Source organism: Tursiops truncatus, chromosome 12, assembly GCF_011762595.2.
Source record: "Tursiops truncatus isolate mTurTru1 chromosome 12, mTurTru1.mat.Y, whole genome shotgun sequence".
In the NCBI taxonomy this organism is placed as follows: domain Eukaryota; kingdom Metazoa; phylum Chordata; class Mammalia; order Artiodactyla; family Delphinidae; genus Tursiops; species Tursiops truncatus.
This window is the reverse complement of record NC_047045.1, coordinates 79,386,082-79,409,176: the sequence shown is the minus strand read 5'-3', so window position 1 is coordinate 79,409,176 and position 23,095 is coordinate 79,386,082. Positions and strand designations below refer to the sequence as shown.

Below are 23,095 nucleotides of genomic sequence, written 5' to 3'. Positions count from 1 at the left end.
GCTGTCCCCCACGAGGACTTTGGAGACGACCCAGAAAACTGCACCTCCAAAGGAAAGTAGGCTGCATCTCCTGTTCTGTGCAGCTGTCTCTGGGCAAGTGTGTTTCTAGATTCTCTGCCATTAAAGAAAATCTATCTCCTGTGGGTACATTAAAGAAAATGTGTATAATTGTGGAATCTTACTCTCTTATAATCTTACTTGTTAAAACAAAGTAAGTGTAAAAGGAAGTGTTTAACTTGGTTATTTTAGCACTCAGCAGTACAGAAGCTATGTTCTTATCTTGTCTATCAAGGTCCATGGTTTCTGAGAAAGAATACATTTTTTAAAATAAGATGCTAACTCACCAATGTATCTTTTTTCCTCTCTGCTTCTTGCATTACTTCCTTAAATAAGGGGAGGGGGCAGATATACAAACTGTAAAGGTATAAATGAAGTTCAATTACTTTTCAATACATGGGAATCAACACTGGGGAATTTTCTAGCAACGGTTTTCTTCGATTTATTTTGCACTATATATACTGTTGGTACATACCAAATGATGGTAAAACGAGGAAAAGGTTTTCATTATCGTATCAAATCATTAAAATGTGTCATTTGCCATTAAAATATCTGATCAAGTGCATTAGGCAGGAACTAATGTTTCTTCCTAGATTTTAACAAATAACAAAGCCATTTTTTAAAAAAGTACTTGCTACCCAATTTTAGAGGAAATTTAACTCACGCATGGCAAAGTACCATCCAACAGTCATTTTTAAATAAGTTTTCCTTCTCAGGGGTTGTCCAACCAACAAAAGGCGCACAAGGGATGCACACGGTGCCGGCAGCACAGTCTCAGGGGAAGTTTGAGGAATACGTTCATAAAAATCAATTCAGATTTCGCAAATCATAAAACTCATTTTTGCTATTTGAAGGAAATGGTCATTATATTAGCCAGATTGTTATGTATCCACTATAGTTACCAAAAACGCACTATACATAAGAGGGGGGGAAAAACCCCAAACATATCAACATAGTGGTTTCCATACAGTGACACCAGAGGAACATCCGCAATTTTGCCTTGCAAATGTATGAAGTTAAAAGTTTGATTTAACTACATTTCTTGTCATCTCGTCCTTCATATTTGGTTTTCTACATTTTAAAATTCCTGAAACATTTATCAGGAGGAAGGGGTTGGAAAGACACTGGAGGATGTGGGGGGGGGGGTTCTCTTTTTTAGTTCTTAGCAGTAAAGGTTAGAACTGTAGGGCTTCCAAATAAGGTATCTCTTATCTTTTGATCCTTGCAAAATTAGCAGAATTCTCGCAGTAGGAATGATGTTTCAGGGATATGGTGAAGATTAAATAACAAAAATCTTCATTTTAGCCCTGGGTCTGGCCTGAGTGGGCTTTCAGTGTAGGATAATTTCTTTTATCCTTTTTTCTTCACTTCCTTGACCGAGCCACACAAGGTAGGTACAACCCACGGCCAAGAAAAGGAGTTTGGGGAGAATTCCCCCTGGCTTGGCGTTAGTGCTCTCTCCATGAACGTCTGTAATGTCTTCTAGACAACCAGAGCCATATGAGGAGTTAACACAGAACAAGCAATTGATAGAGAGGACGTGAGATGCAAGACTGATTTACAGGAGGCCACAGTGGAAAGTTCAGAGAAACAAATACACACATCACACAACTATGAAAACATATTATAGCATCGTTATAAGGCAAGGGCTGCCCAAGTGCGGTCCTCAGGTCAGCAGCGTCAGCAACACCTGGGAACTTGTCAGGAGTGCAGACTGTGAGCCTCCACACCTCAGACCTACTGAATCAGACACCTGCGGGTGTGGCCTAGCAATCTAGTGTGACAAGTTCTCCAGATGATTCTTGTGCACCCTAAGGTTTAAAAACCATGAACTACTCCATTATTAAGACATATTGTAGTATTTTGATAAGGGAATTAAAGTATTAATTATACATTATAATAAAAAAGTTAAATATGTAAAGGTATTAGAAATTGAAATTTCATTTTATTCTTACTAAACATTCATTTTAACGTGAATGATAGATAAGGCTAATTCATCTTTTCACTGGTATTACTTTCTAAATAACACATTGCTGAGTTTTTAATATGTAAAATAACTGAAACTTTATACTTATAATTCTAATTAGAAACAAATCATCGTCTTTACAATCCATACAGTAATAATTATAAACACTGGGGGTCAGGAGCCTTTAAGTATCGGCTACCAAGCCAGCAGTTTCTGTCTTCTGGGCGGGTGTGAAAGAGGAAGGGGAGTGAAGGAAAGTGGCGTCTCCATGGGGTGGGGCAGATGAGCCTTGACCCACAGGCAGTGGGAAGCGATTTGGCAAAGCACTAGACGGTGCAGCAGGCTTATAAGGCCCAATCTACGCTAATCTGGATTAAAATCACCACCTCCACCATCAACAAAAGTAGCTTTACTTCTGAAGGGGAGAGAGAAGAGAGAAGCAAACAAAGGGAGGCCTAAGGCTTCAATCAAGGCAATAACACGGGGGTCAGCATGCAGAACTGAGTGAAAGGTCAGAGAGTTTGCAGATGTGGGACAACCTGATTGTCCAAGGGCTTCAGGAATAGCTCACATTCTTTTCTCTGGCTCTGGCACTAACCTGCTTCTGAGGATGGGAAGGTCACACAGAACCTCTGCGGTCCTCATATTCTTTATTCATAAATTGAGGTGAACAGACTCTATAATCTTTCAGGTCAGCTCCAGTTCTAAGATCCTATAATTCTACAGTACAAGGTCTTACTCTGTGTTTAAAATTTTACTGTTAAGTATCATGGGACAAGTAACTGATCCAACCCGCTAAACAGACACACATACTCAACAATACTTTTTTACCTCTTCAGGACCAATATCCCAATTGAATCATTAATAGTCATTTTTACACAGCTAGATCAAATATCAGACTATAGTCACGTATGAAGTATACTTCATGGTTCTATGTGGACATATATATTCTTTGGGTCTTGAACTGCACTTTGGTAAAACCACCCCATCTGCAAGAAAGCATCCTTCTTTTCAGTATTTATTGGTACATGTAGGTTCTTATTTATTACTTTCATCTGATAAGGAAACATAATATCCTTTGAAAAATTATTTATAAGGAGGTGCATAGGTAAGCAAATTCATATAAGCCTTATATACTCAAAACGCAAAGGTATGTAAGATATGAATCGAAGACCAACCTCTTTCCTGTGGCATTGGTGACTGGCTCAAGGCAGGATGAGAACTGGATTCTGACTGGCTCCCAGGTGGCTGAGGAGGCATCTGACTGCCTGTAAAACACAGGAGGGGAAGTGGGGATAGAGAACCCTCTGCATTAACGTTGCAATTGTGCAAAACCAAGACACGGTTAAATTTAATCTTCATGTTCACAAAAGTATGGCTTCACAAAGAAAATTATATAGCTCGAAGAGTGATATTTTTACACATTTTTGGTAAAACAATGAGGAAACAGGCATAAACATATTTATCGAATTACCTCCTGAAAAGTTCAGTTTCTTACTGTATGAGTCCCCAAATTCACAGACAAATCAATCTGTAGCTGAAATCTCCTGATACACACTTCGACAATGCATTTAACAAAATCCAAGATTGATGAATTAAACTCATCCTCCTGAGTTTAGACTAGTCTCTAAGTGGGAAGGCATGAATAGTGGCCAACAATTTTTCATTGGTAATATTTATTCAATATAGTAATATCAAGCGACTTCTAAAAAATCTTTATAAGTCAGAGATTTAACAAAAACGTAGAGGAAAATCTCAATTAAAAAACACACTACTATAAACTATAGTGTACATTATCACTAAAGAAGAAATATTATTCTGTATCTCTTTTGATCTTTATTGCCAATAAAGCAATATTTACCATCTATTTGATTTCCATTTATTTAATTTTTGCTGTTTGTCTTTTCAAATTATAATGTAAGCTCCTCGAGCCAGGAATCATGCCTTTTACTCCTTTAATCCCTCCATTAGCATAACAAATATTTAATAAATCTTTGTTATTGAATGGTCCTTAATCTGAGAATATGAATTAAAGCAAAAGATATTTACTATCTTATTAATTAAAGAGAGACAGTGAATCATGTGAAGGCTAGAGACAGGATTTTGAAATTTAAGAATCATCAGAGCCACCTGACAATCTCAACTCACTTTCTGCCTCAGAAGTTTAGATACATTTCTGAGACTAAAAGTATTATAGAATAAAAACGGCAGTTGAATTTAGCATAATCCTCAAAGCACTGTGTAACCATTCATTTACTCTTGGACACCTGTAGTAAATTAGTATTAGTACCAAATAAATAACTATAAAGTAAAAAACACCTACATTCTGGGTGACAGCTTGAAGGGTAAACACTGCCATCAACATGGCTACAGATACACAAAGCATATGAGGACCATGCTATTTTTACCTTCTAACCTCCCCCTTTGCTAAAATAGATTGGAAAGACAGAAATACACACACACACAAACACAGACACACACACATATACATACATATCCATATATACCTGCATATATATACATCCCTACATAGCCCTCTGGTACGGTAGTCTGTGATCATGCTAGATCAGGTGAACTGCTCTGACACCACAGGACCCACTTCTTGCATAGTTCTGTATATTGCTAAGAGGAATCACAGTTATTGAGTAGAGAGGGAAATTAATGTACTGAAGATTACCACCAATTCACCTCAGCAAAGGTCGTGATGCAGAGCCTGGTGTTTTACACAAAAAACAACCCCTTCTTGTGTTTTTACCTGATGGCGTATCTATTAGGCCAGGCAGCCTGAGTACAGACCAGGAAGAGAATGGTCTCTGAGGACCACCCCTCATTAACTGACTCTAATAACAGCTGTATCTGTGACAGCCAGAGAGGCAGGAAGATGATTTTCTATCTAGATAATAGGTATAAAGAGTTGTTAAAATACAACTATAAAAAATTCTCAAACTGTTTTTGGGAGTTTGGTTTCTCACTTTTAGAAAATAATGTAAAACTTATGAATGTACTTGAATGCTGCTGGGTACAACTGCCACTTTCATTCTCAGATAAAGTGAAAATCAAGAGCTGAATTTATAGGCACTGAAAAGTGTGCTGTGAAACCAGCAGGAGTTAGAGCCACAACCAGATGATAAAAGACCTAGACAGACAGCAAAGAATTTGTTTACCCGTTCAGCATTTACTCTTGGACAGCTGTAATAAATTAGTATTAGTACCAAATAATTAAATATAAAGTAAAAAACACTTACATTTTGGGTGAAAACAACTTCAAGGGTAAACACTGCCATCAGCTTGGCTACAGATAACAAAAGTTGCTGTGTGTCCACGCAGGGTCATGTGGTTCCTATGAAATACCCTAAGGCCCCCAAGCTCCAGTCCATTTAGAAACTTAAAGCACTCTGCAGCCAAATACTGACTTTCTAAAATGTCACTGGGGAATCAGCTGCAGTAAGACAGTAAGCGCTTACATTATAATGATTGTTTCTGCATGACAGACTGGATTCATAGACTCATGACAGTAAAAACAAACAGTAATTCTACGTTAATACTGGACACCACTACTTACACTATGCACGCCCCAGGCACTGCTCTTATATACAATATTTCAAGTAAAAATAAAAAAGGCTGTAAGAACTCTCATGAATTCATAAAATACTTCCATATCCAAGCAGCACTACTGGTTGTCTGGTGCAATTCTAAGAGAGATATCTCTAAAGCAATGAGCTATCTACTCATTTACTAAATCCACCCTTTAAAGAAACAAACAAGAGCCTTTTCATGGTAAAGCCAGACTTGCCCAAACTGTTTAAAATTCTCCATTTGCTTCCAACCCCTATCTTTCCATCAGTAGCTGCATAGTTACTAAGAAATAACTTCATCCACCATTAGCACAGGTATAAGCACCGTCACAGCAGATGATGAATCAGAAAGCATGTCTGAGAAACATAATATAGAATACTCATTTCTGTCCACTGTCCATATAAAGAAGAAAATTTAGAGCCCTTTGAACCAACTGAATTGACTGAACACCTCCAAAACCATGGATTTTTATGATACATGTTTGACGTAAGTAAAGCCTCTTGGTAATTATTTTAAAAGAGAATGTTGCCATATATAGCAAATAAACCAAATTCACAAGAAGGCTTAACATTAAAACTGAGTTTTTAAAGAAAGCCCCGGGCTTCCCCGGTGGCGCAGTGGTTGAGAGTCCACCTGCCAATGCAGGGGACAGGGGTTCGTGCCCCGATCCGGGAAGATTCCCACATGCCGCGGAGCGGCTGGGCCTGTGAGCCACGGCCGCTGAGCCTGCGCGTCCGGAGCCTGTGCTCCGCAACGGGAGAGGCCACAACAGCGAGAGGCCCGCGTACCGCAAAAAATAAAAAAATAAAGAAAGCCCCATTTTCCCCTTAGTCTGTGTCTATAACGATGTAAGCACAATGGGGGGAAAAAACTGGAAAACAACTATCCTGTGAGATAGAATAAATTCCACCACTTCACACTGATGTATTCATTCTTCAGTGACTATGTACACAATATTGTCCTAAATTTTGGTGCAACAAACTAAGAAATGAAACATCAATAAGTCACCTGAATTTCTACTTTTGCTGACTTAATACTGTAAGCACAAGTCTATACTATAATTTTTTACAAAAAAGCTCTATGTTTAATGAATTTTAGACTCAGAGAAAAGTTATAAAGCTATACAAGGAGCTGCCTTATATTCCTTAATCCACCTCCCCTGTGTTCATATCGTATAGAACCTTTATATAATTATCAAGAGGAACAAGATGGTACAAGATTATTAATTAAAGATATTTGAGGGCTTCCCTGGTGGCGCAGTGGTTGAGAGTCCGCCTGCCGATGCAGCGGACATGGGTTCGTGCCCCGGTCCGGGAAGATCCCACATGCCGTGGAGCGGCTGGGCCCGTGAGCCATGGCCGCTGAGCCTGCGCGTCCGGAGCCTGTGATCCGTCCGCAACGGGAGAGGCCACAACAGTGAGAGTCCCGCGTACCGCAAAAAAAAAAAAAAAAAAAAAAGATATTTGAATTTCACCAATTTTTCCACTTAACGTCTCTTTTTCCATTCTAGGGTCTCATATCGCATTTAGTTGTTATTTCTCCCTAGTCTCCTTCAGTCTAATCAGTCTTTCCTTATATTTTATGACCTTGATGCTTCTGAAGAGTACTGACCAGTCATTTTGTAGAATGTTCTTCAATTTGGCTTAGTCTGTTATTGTGTCATGATTGAAACTAGGTAGCGCACTTTGGTACCACGAAAGTGTCACGCCCTTCCCAGTTCATTCTACCAAGGGGTTCATGACATTGATGTTTCATTGTGGTAACCTTTACCTTGATTACTAGGCAGAGCTGTTGTCCACCAAGCTCCAATAAAAAGTTACTATTCTGCCCTTGGTAATTGATAAGTATCTTAGGAGGTATTTGAGACTATGCAAATCCTGTGTCTCCTCAAACCTGCATCCACTAATTTTAGCATCCATTAGAGAATCTTGTCTGCAACATTTATTACGGTGGTGTTTGCTAACAGCGATTCTTTATTTCCCTCTTTCCTTCCACATTTGTTAATGGGAATCTATTACAAGGAAGAACTCTCTCTTCTTCTCTACTTGTTTATGTATTTATTAGACTGTTTGTATCCAGACTCAGTGTGGTAGACACACTACAGAATGACTTCCAATGAGTCACACTCTTCTGTAATCTCCACCTCTTCACTGAGGGCAGAACCTGTGACTTGGCTTCTAGCCAAAGAATATAACAAAAGCGATGGGCTATCATTCCTAAAATTATTTTATATGGCAAAGTTAAAGCGATTTTACAGATGTAATTAAAGTCCCTAACCGGTTGACTTTGAAAAAATCAAAAGGGAGATAGCCCTGTGTAGGCCTGATGTTAAAAGAGGACTTAGGGCTTCTCTGAGCTGAAGGAGGCTCCTGATGGCCTTGAAGAAGTAAGCTTCTGTGATGTGAACTGAGCCACATGGCAAGGACAGGCAGCCTCTGGAACCTGAGGGCCTCACTTCTACAACCACTGGAAATGAATTCTTCTAACAATCTGAATGAGATTGGAAGCAGACTATTCCCTAGTTGAGCCTCCAGATGAAAACGAGACCATCCAACACTCCTGACTACAGCCTTGTGACCCTGAGAAGAGGACCCAGTGAGGCTGTGCCTGGACTCCTGGCTAGAGAAAATGTGAGATAATAAATGTGTGCTGTTTTAAGCTGCAAAATTTGTGATAATTCGTCACACAGAACAGAAAACTCACACACTTGTGGATGAAAACCCAAACTTGCCATTATTTTGTTGCTCAAATTGTTCCAAATTCTTATTTTATTTTTTTCAAATCCTTATTTTTGGAATCACAAGATTTTCCAGGCTCATCTCTTTTATCGGAAGATGGTGTTCAGAGACTAAGATCTGGGCATTGGGTCTGCATTATTCCCGGGGACTTACTGCTTCTAGGCCCTCTCAGTGAAGAGAGGTAGGAAATGTGTATGTACACTAATGCATACATATATACTCTGTATCTCAGCACTTATGTGTGTATGTAATCATGAGTTTATGCAAATACCTCTAACTCCAATCCAAAACTAGAGGGTACATTTTACCCTTCTCCCTGTCCTTATTTGTAAGTTCTTTCTCCAACATTAAGAAAAGCAGTTCTCATTATCTAAATCAATTTACATATTGTTCAGTTCTGTTCTATACACAAAGTAATTTCAGAATTACTAGACTATATCCTTATGAAAAACACCGAGTCATTTGTTAGGGCTTGTATTTCATTTTGAGTTCCCTTCGCATACTGATTGGTTTTAACTGTTTTCAAATTTAGGGGGTATGTGAAATACTTTTATGGTTCTAAGAGTCAGAGCTACACAAAAAGACATATGCCCAGGAGTCACTCCCTCCTCGTCCCTGCTACCTTCTCCCCATTTCTCCTTCTTCCTACCCCTTTTCCCATCTGCCCTCTATAAATAACCGGCCCCTTTAGTTTTTGGTTTATCTTTATCTTTCACATATTTTTTTTTGCATAAATGAGAAGATAGCTGTATATTCCCTTATAGTATCTTCTTCCTTATGTGAAAAGTTGCATATCCTAGGTTATCTTTCAAGCTTTGCTTTTTCACTTAACAGCATGTCCCGAGAGTACTTCCTATCAATTTATATCATTTTCCTTATTTAAAAAATAGGTACGTAGCTCTCCTTTTTGTGAGTGTTCCATAGTTTACTCAACCACTTTCCTATGTATAGGCATTTAGGTTGTTTCCAGTCTTCTGCATACGCATTTCTGTACTGTTGGAGGCCTATCTTTAGGGTAAATTCCTTGTAGAGGGGTCGCTGGGTCAAGAGGTTCTGTATTTTCAAATTTCCCTCCATGACGCTTTAATTGTTTTGCTATTTGTTGGTCTGTGAAATATTTCTCTGGTTCGAAGAGTCAGTTATATAAAAAGACATATGTACTTATGGACAAAAAGACTTACATTCTCACCAGCAATGTCTGAAGGGCCTGTCTCTCCATAACTTCGCTAACAATATGCTGTCATTTAAAAAATGTCTGCCAGTCTTTAGGTGAGAAATGGTATCTGTGATTTTTGAATCTGCATTTCTCTAATTCTGAGTCTGACCACTTTTTCATGTTTGGGGGCTATTTTTATATTTTGTGAATCTGTTGTTCCTGTCATGCCCCCATTTTTCTACCTGGGTTTTTAGTCCTTTGTCCTGAAATTTTTAATAGTTCTTTATATATCAGGGATGTTAGCCCTTTGTCTGCGGTATAAGTTGTGAATATTGTCTCCAAGTCTGTCAGCTGTCTTTTGTTTATGGTATATTTTATAATGGGATTTTTAAAAAGGTAATCAAAGTTATCCTTTTTTTTTTAATAATTTATGTCCCTCCTCTTTTTTTAAAAATTAATTTATTTAACTTTGGCTGCACTGGGTCTTCGTTGCTGCATGTGGGCTTTCGCTAGTTGCGGCAAGCAGGGGCTACTCTTCCTTGCAGGGCACGGGCTTCTCATTGCGGCGGCTTCTCTTGTTGTGGAGCACGGGCTCTAGGCACGTGGGCTCAGCAGTTGTAACTCACGGGCTTAGTTGCTCCACGGCATGTGGGATCTTCCTGGACCAGGGCTCGAACCCGTGTCCCCTGCATTGGCAGGCGGATTCTTAACCATTGCGCCACGAGGGAAGTGCCTCATCCATTTTTATTTTTATTGTCTTTGGGTTCTAAGTCATAGTGAGAAAGCTTTTCTCTGCGCCAAAGTTAAAGAGGAACTCAGTTTTTTTCACGTACACATGTGTTTTCATCTTAATATACTGGGAACTTTTTTGTTTGTGTGGTAAGAGATATGGATCTAATTTTATCTTTTGTGATGAGAACCTTTTAAAGTCTACTCTTACAGCATGTTTTAATGTCTAGTGAGGCTGGTCCTCCCCCAACTGCCATCCCTGCTTTTCCTTTTTCAATGTTTTTTTAGCATGTTTGTTTTTTCTATCTGAAGTTTAGTATCAACCTATCTAACTATATAAAATAACTTGTTGATATGTTTACTGGGATTACACCAATATTATAAATTAACAGAAGGAGAACTGATGACTGTTGGGTTCATCGTATTCAACAACAGGAGATGGCTTTCATTTGTTCAAGTCTTCTTTAGTTTCTTTCAGGTACAAAGAAGTTTTGCAGCACATTTTATGTTAAATTTATTCCTGTGCATTTCACCTTCTTTGTTGCTATTACAAATAGGATTTTTTTTTCCTACCAGTAGGTCTTCTGTTTATTGCTTGTGTATAGGCTACTGCTTTTTGTATGTTAACTTTATATCCTGCTACTGCACTGAATTCTTTAATAGTTTGAGTAAATTTATCATTGATTCTCTGGGGTTTTCTAGGTTTACTATTGTATCATCTGTATAGAGGACAGTTTTACTTCTTCTATGCTCATTCTTATGCCTTTGAGTTCTCTTGTCTAACTGCACTGGCTAATGTCTCTAGAACACTGTTGAATAGCTGTGGAGACAGTGGTCATCGTTGCCTTGTTTCTATCTTAGTGCAAATGTCTCTAATGATTCCCCTCACTACATAAGATATTGGCTTTACAACTAAGGCATGTGCATTTTACCATGTTGAGAAAGTGTCTTTCAATTGCTATTTCCTTGAGTGTTTTTTATCATGATTGGGTATTGAATTTTATTAAAGGAAATAATATTTTTCTTTATATTTGTTTATATGGCATATCATATTAATGGAGTTGTTAATACTGAACCAATCTTACATTCCTGGAATAAATCTCATTTAGTCATGGGGCATTATTTTCCTAATGTACTACTGTATTTTCTTTGCTAATATTTTCCTTAGAATTTTAACACTAGGATAGGGTTTGAGGGAAATTATTCTAATTAAAAATAGCTTTTAAGAACTGAATCAAGATAATCATCAATTAAACAATTTTATGAACAAAACATTACCATTTTAGTATGTAACAAATTGGGAGAACAGGCTAATATGTATAATTTTGGTAAATTAGCACACATCTAGTAATGTGTAACTTACAGTGGATGGAATGAGACATGAATATATTACAGGTTCATATACTTCATAGACCAAGATGGTGGGGCAGTCAGTACTCACAAGTGCTAAGTTCTATTTCTTACAGGCAACACAGTCTTGACAATCCCCATAGTTCTTATTTTACTTCTCTGTATTGTTTGTCTCATCTCACCAGAATGTAAATTCCACGAGTATGGAGAATTCTATTTTTTCCCTACTATATCCCCTGAACCAGACATATAGTAAGCATTCAATAAATATTTGTTGGGCTTCCCTGGTGGCGCAGTGGTTGAGAGTCTGCCTGCCAATGCAGGGGACACGGGTTCGTGCCCCGGTCCGGGAGGATCCCACATGCCGTGGAGCGGCTGGGCCCGTGAGCCATGGCCGCTGAGCCTGCGCGTCCAGAGCCTGTGCTCCGTGATGGGAGAGGCCGCGACAGTGAGAGGCCCGCGTACCGCAAAAACAAAAACAATAAATATTTGTTGAATAAATAAATGTGTGGTTGATTACGCCAGAAACCAAGTGCAGACTAACAGTTAATTAGATCTTTATAAGCTATCAGTGATCATGTAGTTTTATCTTATTATTCTAGATCAGGAATACGCAAACTTTTTCCTGTAGATTGCCAGATAGTATAAATTCTAGGTTTTGCAGGCTGTATGTTCTCTGTCTCAACTATGCAACTCAGCTGTTGTAGTACAGAAGCAGCCATAGACAACATATAAACAGAGGAGCATAAATGAATCTTCACATACAAAAACAGGTGGCGAGCTGGATTTGGCCCAAAGGTGGTAGTTGCTGACCCCTATTCTAAACAGTAATATCATTAAAAAAACATTCAGAAACACCTGCTCAAAAAGTCAGTAAATATCGAATGGTATTTATTAACAACAGCAATGACTTAAAAAGCTGGTACACTCTCCATACTTAGTAAAGAGGCCTCCATAAATAAATGTCAGTAACAGAATTTGATTTATGTCCTCTTCAAATTAGATCTAGTATAGGATGCACTGGATTCCCCAGCACTTAATGCAAACGCAGGTCTAAGACTTAAATGGCAAGTACATTTAGCAGATATATTTTTAGAGAAGTGGTTCCTTGTAGTTTTATTCTTCCAACGTTTTTTGGCCAGACCAAAACCAATAAACAAATCAGAACTATTGATCAGATGTAATCATGTTTAAGTTATACTCCACCACTGTTGTGTTGGGGTAGCAGAGAATAAACATGAGATGAGTAGGATTTCTACATTAATCATTTACTTACACTAAAATTTCCCTTGGTTAATTCCTTTCTAAATTACTACAACTATAGAAACTCAATAAGAACAAACACACTAACTCTGAACTACAACAGCCTCTAGCAAACAAATCATTCACCCTTTTAAAAGTAACATTGTGCTATCTCTAAATAATACTAACAGACAAAGAAATACCCAGAAATCCTATTTTTCAAAAGTTGTACTGGCCGGAGAAAAAGCATTTCTTCCCTTCTCACTGTTGTAGCTAAAAAAAAAAAAAAAAAAAAAAAAATCAACCAACCTAAGATGGATTTAGTTATCTAAGATGGAATAGTGATATAACTAATCAACATGGCAAATCTGGAGTTTTAATGACAGGCACTAGTTGATCTCAAATTTACTCCCAGGAATCCATTCTCCCCCTCCAATTTTACTATATTAGCTGACATTGGGCAGAAGTGGATAAAGACAGAGCAACATCCGGAATGCATATTTATTTGTCTTATCAAGTTCTTATATAAATTGGAGATGGTTTTACTTGAATGTAAAAAATGACATAAAAAAACCACTCTGTACTTCCCATATATAAGGCAATGTCCTAAATGATATTCCTCCATTAGTAGTTCAAGAGGATTGGCGTCTTAAAATTAACATGAAACGACACATTGAATCATAGAAACCTGAAGGATTTTGTTGGCCAACCCTCCTCAGTAAGGGTCTTTAGGGTATGTGGGGATCATGAGGTGTTCAGTGACAAAGTCTTGGATCCTATTCATAAATTTCTTGAAATTAACAAGGGTAAGACAGGCTTGTTAGAATATGTAGGGCAGCTGTGGCCATTGTCGAATATTGAGAAGAAACGAGGACTGTTTCCAGTCACTTGGCGAACAATTCTACTATGACTAAGTTCTTTCCCTGGAATGCTGCTACAGAAATCAATATATATTACATAGTTTTTAGCAATTAGCAACTGAATTATTCTTCTGCTCTTCAAGAATTCTTGGTGGTGTCACTAACTTTAGTGAGGAGCTTAAAAATAAAAAACAACACATTGTAGAAACTACTGCTACCAGTCACCAACACATCACAGCCCTGACCAACTTTCATTTTGCACTTCCCTCTATTACTCAGTTCTGCGCATCCCAAACTAAGACACTGGGTTGCTTTTTTCTAATATATCCTCATACTTTCTTCATGTTATGGAAGTCAGCTCTCTCTCAAGCAGAACATGAGACTCTCTCCCACAGTCTGACTTTACAGATTTTCTGTATGATATATTTCTTTTTTCTAATTCTTATTTATTTTTATTTTCTGCTGCATTGGGTCTTCGATGCTGTGCGCGGGCTTTCTCTAGTTGCAGCGAGCAAGGGCTACCCTTCATTGTGGTGCATGGGCTTCTCATTGCGGTGGCTTCTCCTGTTGCCGAGCACGGGCTCTAGGCATGTGGGCTTCAGTAGTTGTGGCATGCGGGCTCAGTAGTTGTGGTGCACGGGCTCAGTAGTTGTGGCACATGGGCTTTGTTGCTCCGCGGCATGTGGGATCTTCCCGGACCAGGGCTTGAACTCGTGTCCCCTGCGTTGGCAGGCAGATTCTTAACCACTGCACCACCAGGGAAGCCCTGGATGATATATTTCTTATATTCTGCCAGTCCCTGGTAAGAACACTGTAACTTCTTTCCACAGTAGAAGCTATTCCTTTCATTTCTAAAACACAAAGTACTGGTTAGGATCTTCTCTTCTGCCATGGTAAAAGACAAACATGATTTTGTTAAGAGATGGCAATGGTGGATTGCACGGTGGGCTCCATATCTATGGAAATCACTGAACATCTTATCTAAGATAGCATCCAAACCAGAGTGTGATTAGATAGTGCAGCTCTGCAATGCAAGCAGCAAGGATTTCACTGGTCATTTCTTTAGTAAACTTAAATACCTGCATAATGCCTAAGAGCAATGGTGTGAGTGAAAAATGAGTTTTCAATAATCCATAAATTCATCGAATGTCCTAGTCTTAGGCATTTATTTAGAAAAGTTAGAAAATCCACAAATTATTTTGAGTATAGCATCGCTCTGCCCGTGTCTTCTATTTCATTTGCTTCAATAAAGGGAAAAAAATCTTTCTTACTCAGATTCACAAAGCCAGCTGACTGCCATCAACTCCAGTGTGCTCCAAAGCAGACATTAAAAATATGGAATCTGGGGCTTCCCTGGTGGCGCAGTGGTTGAGAGTCCGCCTGCCAATGCAGGGGACACGGGTTCATGCCCCGGTCCGGGAGGATCCCATATGCCGCGGAGCAGCTGGGCCCGTGAGCCATGGCCGCTGAGCCTGCGGTCCGGAGCCTGTGCTCCGCAACGGGAGAAGCCACAACAGTGAGAGGCCCGTGTACCACACAAAAAAAAAAAAAATGAAAAAAAATATGGAATCTGCTCAGGGTGCAGCTTAGAGTGAAGAGTTTACAGAAGGGCTTGACTGTGGACTCACAGCACTTACTATTGTTTGGTGTGTTTTAAATAGGATCTCACTCTTATCAGGAGGTGCTGTATCAGGGTACGGAAGGTGGGAAGGCAGCTGTGAACAGGCTGTCAACACAATTCTTTACTGTGAACCAACTCAATCTCAGATTAGAGCAGTATAAACCAGAAAGTAATGTTTTCACCTACCTGTACCCTCCAAATGGAAGCAGAGAACCACAGCAACCTGGTCCCCCAACTTTAAAGAGTTAGCATGAACCTTGGATGACAAACCTTTCTATGTCTTATGGCTCAAAAGTTCATTCAAAACAGGGTTAGATTTTCATCAGTCCTTACCCAAGATACCGCAAACTGTTGATGTGTCACTGGGTCCTAAAAATATAAATTAGTACTGCAAAGGCATACTCAACTTGTATACTTCTAAGGCATTAAGGTAATGAGGAAATTCCCAAGATGCCCCGAGCATGACAGAACCCTTACGAGAGCCACGTATCTTCGCTCTAAGCAAACAAACACCAGCTGGATTACGTTTCCAACTATTTCCCCCACTGTAGTCTGAGGGTTATGAGTCTTCCCGTTAACCTTACTGCTGAAGTCCAACTTAGAGTAGCTGACAAGTGAAAAACAAAGCAAATATGATGCATTCTACGTAAGAATTATGCCTTCACAGGGCTGTACTACAAACTCTTTGGGGGTTTTGTTTGTTTGCTTGTTTTTATTTTGTAAACTTGTTATAAGACATTATTATCTCACCTAGCCGACTGGATTCAAACCAGAATTTTCCCATTTGCCCTCTGTTCGTAAGTACTAAAGTTACCTAACGTCTTTTCACACAGAAGCCAGTCGGATAGCCTCATTACCTGACACTCATTAAAGTCCTTTTGGGTGGACACTTTTCTCCAGAGAACTTGAGGCAAGAAACTCACTCTCTCACAAGGTGCACGACAAGTCAGGGAATACAGGGCAGAACAGACTTCTAAACTCTACTCTTTGGATCTCTAAAATCTTTGATTCAAGATAAACCAGAGCCCTAAAACACTTAGCTACAGGAGGAGATTTGCAGCCTTAAAATATACCCTTCTTAGTTTGGACTGTTCCTAAGAGACCTAGAAGGGGTGGGAGAGGTATGGTGCCTGATTTTACGGCGGTGTGACTCTCAGTCCTGTCCTACAGCTGGCGAGGGCCCGAGCAATGTGGCTTAATCTGGCTGGCCCCCGTTCCCAGTGCTGTTCAGTTCAGACCTTCTTTACTCCCCTACCAACTCTGGTGACGTGAGTCAACAACCGTTCCTTTGCGAGACAAGAAAAAAAGCCACTAAATGAAAGACAAAACCTTAGAGAAAGTTTATCAACTTTAGTTAACTTTCAGTGTGAAGACATGCACAGGAAATAGGTAATATGACCAGAGATGTGATTTGGTTGAAAGCGGGAGCCACTTCCATCTTTGGGAAACTCGAGGCTCTCAGGAGGTATCCCTTATGAACGTCAGAAATGCACGAAAATATATAAACGCCCATACTGAAAATCTGCTCAGCGTCTGCGTTCCAGCCTCATAAATATACATCCTCCGCAACACCTTTAAAGCTAAGGTACACAATCCAAAAGTCTCTGGGTACAGAAAAATCTTTGAGGAAAGAGAAGTAGATTTGTGTTCAGATATAACATAGCTGGTCTGTCCTCCACCAGGAAGTCTAGCTCCATAGCACTCTGTCATCTATAGGAAACAGGCAGCTTCTGAATCATGCGGAGCACCAGACATAAAATGCAGGAGAGCTACCAGCCGCATCTGTTCTAATCCGTGCTTTGACGTCAGGTAAGAGGCGGGGAGGGGAAACCATAGAGCAGGCCGTTTCTATTCCATGAGGACAAATTAATAAAAACCAAACTGAATTTCCCCCTGCTCTGACCCATTCTTATGCCTCCTCAATATTTTTCCTCTTTCTAAGACTCCTTTTCGGTTTGAGAAGCTTACCATTTGGCTGCCTTCTGAAGAAATGGGTATAGTGACGGATGAAAGACTTGTATTCATCGTATAATTCAGAACAAGGGAAAAAATCGACTGCTGTGCATTTAAGATTCTAACAACCTGGCAATTTTGTATAGTCGTTTCCCCCACCCGTTCTTTTGAAGAAATCTGCTTTTATTTCGTTAATAACTAACCACAGTTGCAGCAGCATGGATCCGATTAGCAGTTCTTACGGTACAAAGGGGAGAGGGAAAAAAAGCTGCGAACAGGGTTGCCAATTTGTCCACCTGGGCCCCCAGGAGAAAGATTAGATGAGGCGCCTGCCTGCTCCCTCTTCTCCTACTTGATCGCTGCTCTACACTGCCTGATAGAGACAGGCCTTTCTAAAGCCAAGGCACGTTCTCTCCTTAAATAACAGTTTCACTCGCCTCCATCCCCTCTTGTCACAAATTTCTCATCCTGGGTCCCAACAAGTCAGGACACCTCTCAAGTGTAAACATAAGTAGCTGTGGAAAGTACCACACACGGATGCTCACCAGCGCGGAGCTGTTGTGCAGCTACCACAGAGACCCACAGAGGAGTGTCCTTACGCCCTGCAGGGAGGGGGCCCCGCTCGCATTACCGCCTGAACCATCCCCCACCCCCACCCCCCGTCTGTGGAAGAACTGTCTTCCATGAAACTGGTCCCTGGTGCCAAAAAGGTTGGGACCGGTTCTAAGAGGCACAGCCAACACTTTACACTACTTTATTATTTTAATTTAAAGGTACTAGGGGTAGCCAAGTTGAGGAGGCAGCAGTGATGTGCTCAGGGCTACGCCTCTTAGGAACAAAGGATGGCCAGGGCTGCCGGCAAAGCAACACTCTAGGAGTGACTGCAAAGGGGCCTCATGGGCAAGCCCAGGTCACGCAGAGCCTGATACAGGGGCCATTCTGAGAGAGCAGGATGTCCATCGACTGTGGCAACACAGAGACAAAGGAAGACGTTCTGGATCATATCCTCATGTATTTTTAAAATGTATCAATTTACTTATTTTTGGCTGTGATGGCTCTTCGTTGCTGTGCGCGGGCTTTCTCTAGTTGTGGCGAGTGGGGCCTGCTCTTCGTTGTGGTGCGTGGGCTTCTCTTGCTGCGGAGCACGGGCTCTAGGCGCGCGGGCTTCAGCAGCTGTGGTGCACGGGGTTAGTTGCTCCACGGCATGTGGGATCTTCCCGGACCAGGGCTCGAACCCGTGTCCCCTGCATTGGCAGGCGGATTCTTAACCACTGCGCCACCAGGGAAGCCCTCCTCATGTATATTTTAATCTCTCTTTTATTTCAGATTTTAAGTAAATGTTCAGATATGCTTTGGAAATGTATCTTTTTCACGAATAGACTTTTTTTTTTTTTGCAAACGCGGGCCTCTCACTGCTGTGGCCTCTCCCGTTGCGGAGCACAGGCTCTGGACGCGCAGGCTCAGCGGCCATGGCTCACGGGCCCAGCCGCTCCGCGGCATGTGGGATCCTCCCAGACCGGGACACGAACCCCGTGTCCCCTGCATCGGCAGGCGGACTCCCAACCACTGTGCCACCAGGGAAGCCCTAGACATTTTTTTTTATCTTCTTCTACTTGTCACTTTCAAATATCTGGAGCCTATTACTCATGTGTTGCTGAAGGCCAAATTCTAGTCACTAGCTAATATTTCAAACTCCATGTTTATCCAGCCAACGCTGATAATGGCTACTTGGGAAACGGGAATATTATCTGGGTAATGACAAAACTCTCCCCGTAGCCAATCTAATTGGCCATTTTCTTGGAAGATACAGTTAGTTATTAATAATAGATATTTATTAAAAACAATGAGATAATGAATAAAACTGGATATCAGACAATCCCAGAAATTTGCTACAATACTTATGTGACACAATTTCTGTGTATGATGAATTAGAATCAGGCAGGGTCTACATATGTAGAGGTCTGGTTTAAACTGACAAATCTTGGGACCACTAATTCATGTTCTGTTTTTGAGGGGAAAGAAAGTAGAATAATTTTATCATAGTGGAATCTCTTTCCAGAGGGAGGGAAATAGAATGATCCCATAAACGGTGAAACACAGATGCAGAAAGATGGTTCCCAGCCTATAGGAGGAAAGGTTATATAAGTTATAAATTTTAGTACTTTCTTTTCTTGAATTCCTGTTTATTCCAAGACAACTGTGAGCTCTTTGATTTGGCCAACATTTTTGGAGCGCCTCTTACTTGTCAGGCACTGTTCTTGGCACGGAGGATAAAAAGGAAGCAATGATCACTGCCCTCAAGAGGCTCCGGGGCTATTTGGAGGACCCTAGACAGTAGGACGGACAGTAGGACTCTCTTTGGCATGGAGGGATAGGTATGACTTTGCAAAGGGAAAGACAATGAAGTTGGGTCTTGAAGGATAAGCAGGAGTTTGCCAGCTGGTAAGGGGCAGGATGGATATTCCAGGCAAAGGGAATTCAACTCTAGGAACAAAGATCTGACACAAAATCACTCTTAGTAGAATTGAAACAGGGAATATACTAACCTAGTTCCCTCTGTGCACTTCTAGTACAAAGCAATGATGCAACATAAAAAAAGTATGCACTAGGGTTCAGCTCTCTAAAAATACATGTTTTGCCTTTTTTTTTTTTTTTTTTTTTACAATACGCTGGCCTCTCACTGTTGTGGCCTCTCCCGTTGCGGAGCACAGGCTCTGGACGCGCAGGCTCAGCGGCCGTGGCTCACGGGGCCCAGCCGCTCCGTGGCATGTGGGATCTTCCCGGACCGGGGCATGAACCCGTGTCCCCTGCATTGGCAGGCGGACTCTCAACCACTGTGCCACCAGGGAAGCCCTTGCCTTTTTTTTCAAGTAGAATTTAAATGACATGATTCTTGGATTTTGTGTGAAACAGAATTAGGGGAACAACTGTGAAAATAAGGGATTTTATTACTAACTCAATTAGGCCTGAGAATATAACAATTATTTTATCACAATAATTTTTTTCCCATGACATTACAATTTCAACTGAATCAGACCCTAGTTATAGAAAGAAAGAAAAAAAAAGCAATACGCAGCCCTCAAAAAGTGAGCTATTTATCCCTAAGCTTTTCTATGACCAATACATACATGATCATAACTGGGAATACTAGCTTCCTTTTAAAACATGCCTTTGGAACACTTCAAGGGAAGTGTTAGGCTGTAATGGACACAGTTGGTCTCTTCCACATCCCAGAAACTCTTTCTTTGCATTGATTCTAGAGCACCACACTCTCCTTATTTTCCAGTTCTGCCACTGGCTGTTCCTTCTCCTATTCATGGTCTCTACATTTTGGAGTGCCCTAGGATTCAGTCCTCAGAATTCTTCTCTCAGTGTCAACCTTGGCTGCACATAATAATCACCTGAAGAGCTTTAAAAAAAGTACATGGAGTATTCCCGTTAGAACAATTAACTTGGCATCTCTGGGGTCTGGCCTACCACCAGCCTCTCCCAGGATGTCCTGTATAGCCAGAGTTGAGAACCACTGACCTTTACTCATTCCCCAGGTCAGCAGTTCCCAGGCCGCAACTTCAGCTTCAGTTAGGAACGTGTCGGAAACGCCAATTCTCCAGCTCCACCCCAAACCTACTGACTCAGAAACTCGGTGTGGGGTCCGGTCATCTGTGCTTACACAAGCCCTCCAGGCGACTGTGATGTAGGCCAGGTGTCCTAGGTGATCTCACCTAGAATTCTAATGACTCACAAACTGTTTTCTCCAGCCTAGATCTCTACTCTGAATCCAGAGTCTTCGTATAACCAGCTGCCTATCCAAAATCTCCCTTCGGATGCCTAACAGGCGTGTCAAATGTAACATCTTCAAAATCAAACTCTAGATTCCCCCTACAAACACCTGTTCCTTCCTTTGTCTTCCACCATACAGAACCACCATTTACCAATCTCTTGGGCCAAAAACCTTCTGCCCCCGCTACTGCTACCCACACATCCAGCCATGACCAAGCTTCCCCTAGGCTACTGCAGTGGCCTCCTAACCAGTCTCGTGGCTTCTAGCCGTCCCCTCTACAGGTCACTCAGCAGCCACAATGATCCTTTTACAGCCTGCAATGGATCACGCCATCCTCTCTGCCTTCTCTACCATCACACTTAAATTTCTAAATTCCAATCATAACCTACAAAGCCCGATATAAGCTGGTCCTGGGTCACTCTCTAATCTAACTGCCTACCTTTCTGTGTCCCCTGCCCAGCACACCAAACACATTACTGACTCAGGGCCTTTGTACTTGCTCTTTGCTCTGCCTGGATACCTCACTCCCAGATATTCACATGGCTTGCTTTTCACCTTCATTCACTGAGCCTCTTGTTCGAATATTAATTTCTTTTCTTAAAAATTTATTTATTTATTTTTGGCTGCCATGGATCTCCGGTGCTGCGCACAGGCTTTCTCTAGTTGCGGGAGCAGGGGCTACTCTTCATTGCGGTGCGCGGGCTTCTCATTGTGGTGGCTTCTCTTGTTGTGGAGCACAGGCTCTAGGCACAAGGGCTTCAGTAGTTGTGGCTCACAGGCTCTAGAGTGCAGGCTCAGTAGTTGTGGCACACAGGCTTAGCTGCTCCGTGGCATGCGGGATCTTCCTGGATAAGGGCTTGAAAACATGTCCCTTGCATTGGCAGGTGGATTCTTAACCACTGCACCACCAGGAAAGCCCTCGAATATTAATTTCTTAGAGATACATTCCTAATTATTGTCATCTAAAGAAGCAATCTGATTTTCCCCCCAACAATAAGCTATATATTGGATTGGCCAAAAAGTGCCTTCGGTTTTTAAGTAAAAATAAAGGACACATTTTTCCTTTTCACCAAGAACTGTACTGAACAAAGTATTCACTGTTTCGTTCCACTACCTTCTGCCACTTTTCAGGCAACTTCACAATTCCATCTTCCCCAAACTTTTTATCTTTTTGAGCAAAGAACTCTTCCAGGTGCCTTTTACAGTCTTCCAGGGTATGGAAATTTTTTCTATTAAGAGAATTTTGTAAAGACCGAAATAAATGGAAATCTGTAGGTACAATGTCTGGTGAATATGGCGGAGGAATCAGAACTTCCCAGCCAAGCTGTAACAGTTGTTGTCTGGTCATCAGAGAAACATGCGGTCTTGCAATATCCTGATGGAAGATTATGCGTTTTCTGTTGACTAATTCTGGACGCTTTTCATCACGTGCTGCTTTCAGTTGGTCTAACTGGGAGCAGTACTTGTTGGAATTAAACGTTTGGTTTTCCGGAAGGAGCTCATAATAGAGGACTCCCTTCCAATCCCACCATATACACAACATCAACTTCTCTGGATGAAGACTGGCCTTTGGTGTGGTTGGTGGTGGTTCACGTCACCTGCCCCACGATCTCTTCTGTTCCACATTATTGTACAGTATCCACTTCTCATCGCCTGTCACAATTTGTTTTAAAAACGGAACGTTTTCATTACGATATCCTTTGCTCTTTGTAAGACACTATGCCGGAGAGAATTATGTCCCAACCTCCAACAAAAAATCCCATGCCTAAATCCCCAGGATGATTGCGAATACACTACCTTACATGACAAAGGGAACTCTGCAGCTCCTAAATTAGGTTAACAATCAACAGATCTTAAAATAGGCAGATTATCCTGAATTTCTGCATAGACAAAGTGTAGTCACATGAGCCCTTAAAAGCTGAAGAGCAAGGCAGAGGGAAAATCAGAGAAATCTGAAGAGCGAGAACGATTTACTGTTGCTGGCCAGAAGATGGCTGGGGCCACGTGTCAAGGAAACAGGGACCGCAGTCCTACAACCACAAGAAACTGAATTCTGACAACCTTAG

The 23,095-nt window shown here is 41.0% G+C and overlaps 1 protein-coding gene across 9 annotated transcripts in view; it reads right to left on the bottom strand.

The window, feature by feature from the left end:
* The window catches only part of ARID1B (AT-rich interaction domain 1B), a 411,398-nt gene that overhangs the window by 89,235 nt on the left and 299,068 nt on the right, over positions 1 to 23,095 (bottom strand). For 8 of the 9 annotated variants that reach the window (XM_073789769.1, XM_073789773.1, XM_073789768.1 and 5 more), the window contains one exon: positions 3,202 to 3,291. The exons of the other annotated variant lie outside the window; for it this stretch is intronic. In XM_073789769.1, coding sequence (XP_073645870.1) covers positions 3,202 to 3,291 — 90 coding nt within the window. The remainder of the gene's footprint in view (positions 1 to 3,201; positions 3,292 to 23,095) is intronic. 9 annotated transcript variants of the gene reach the window in all.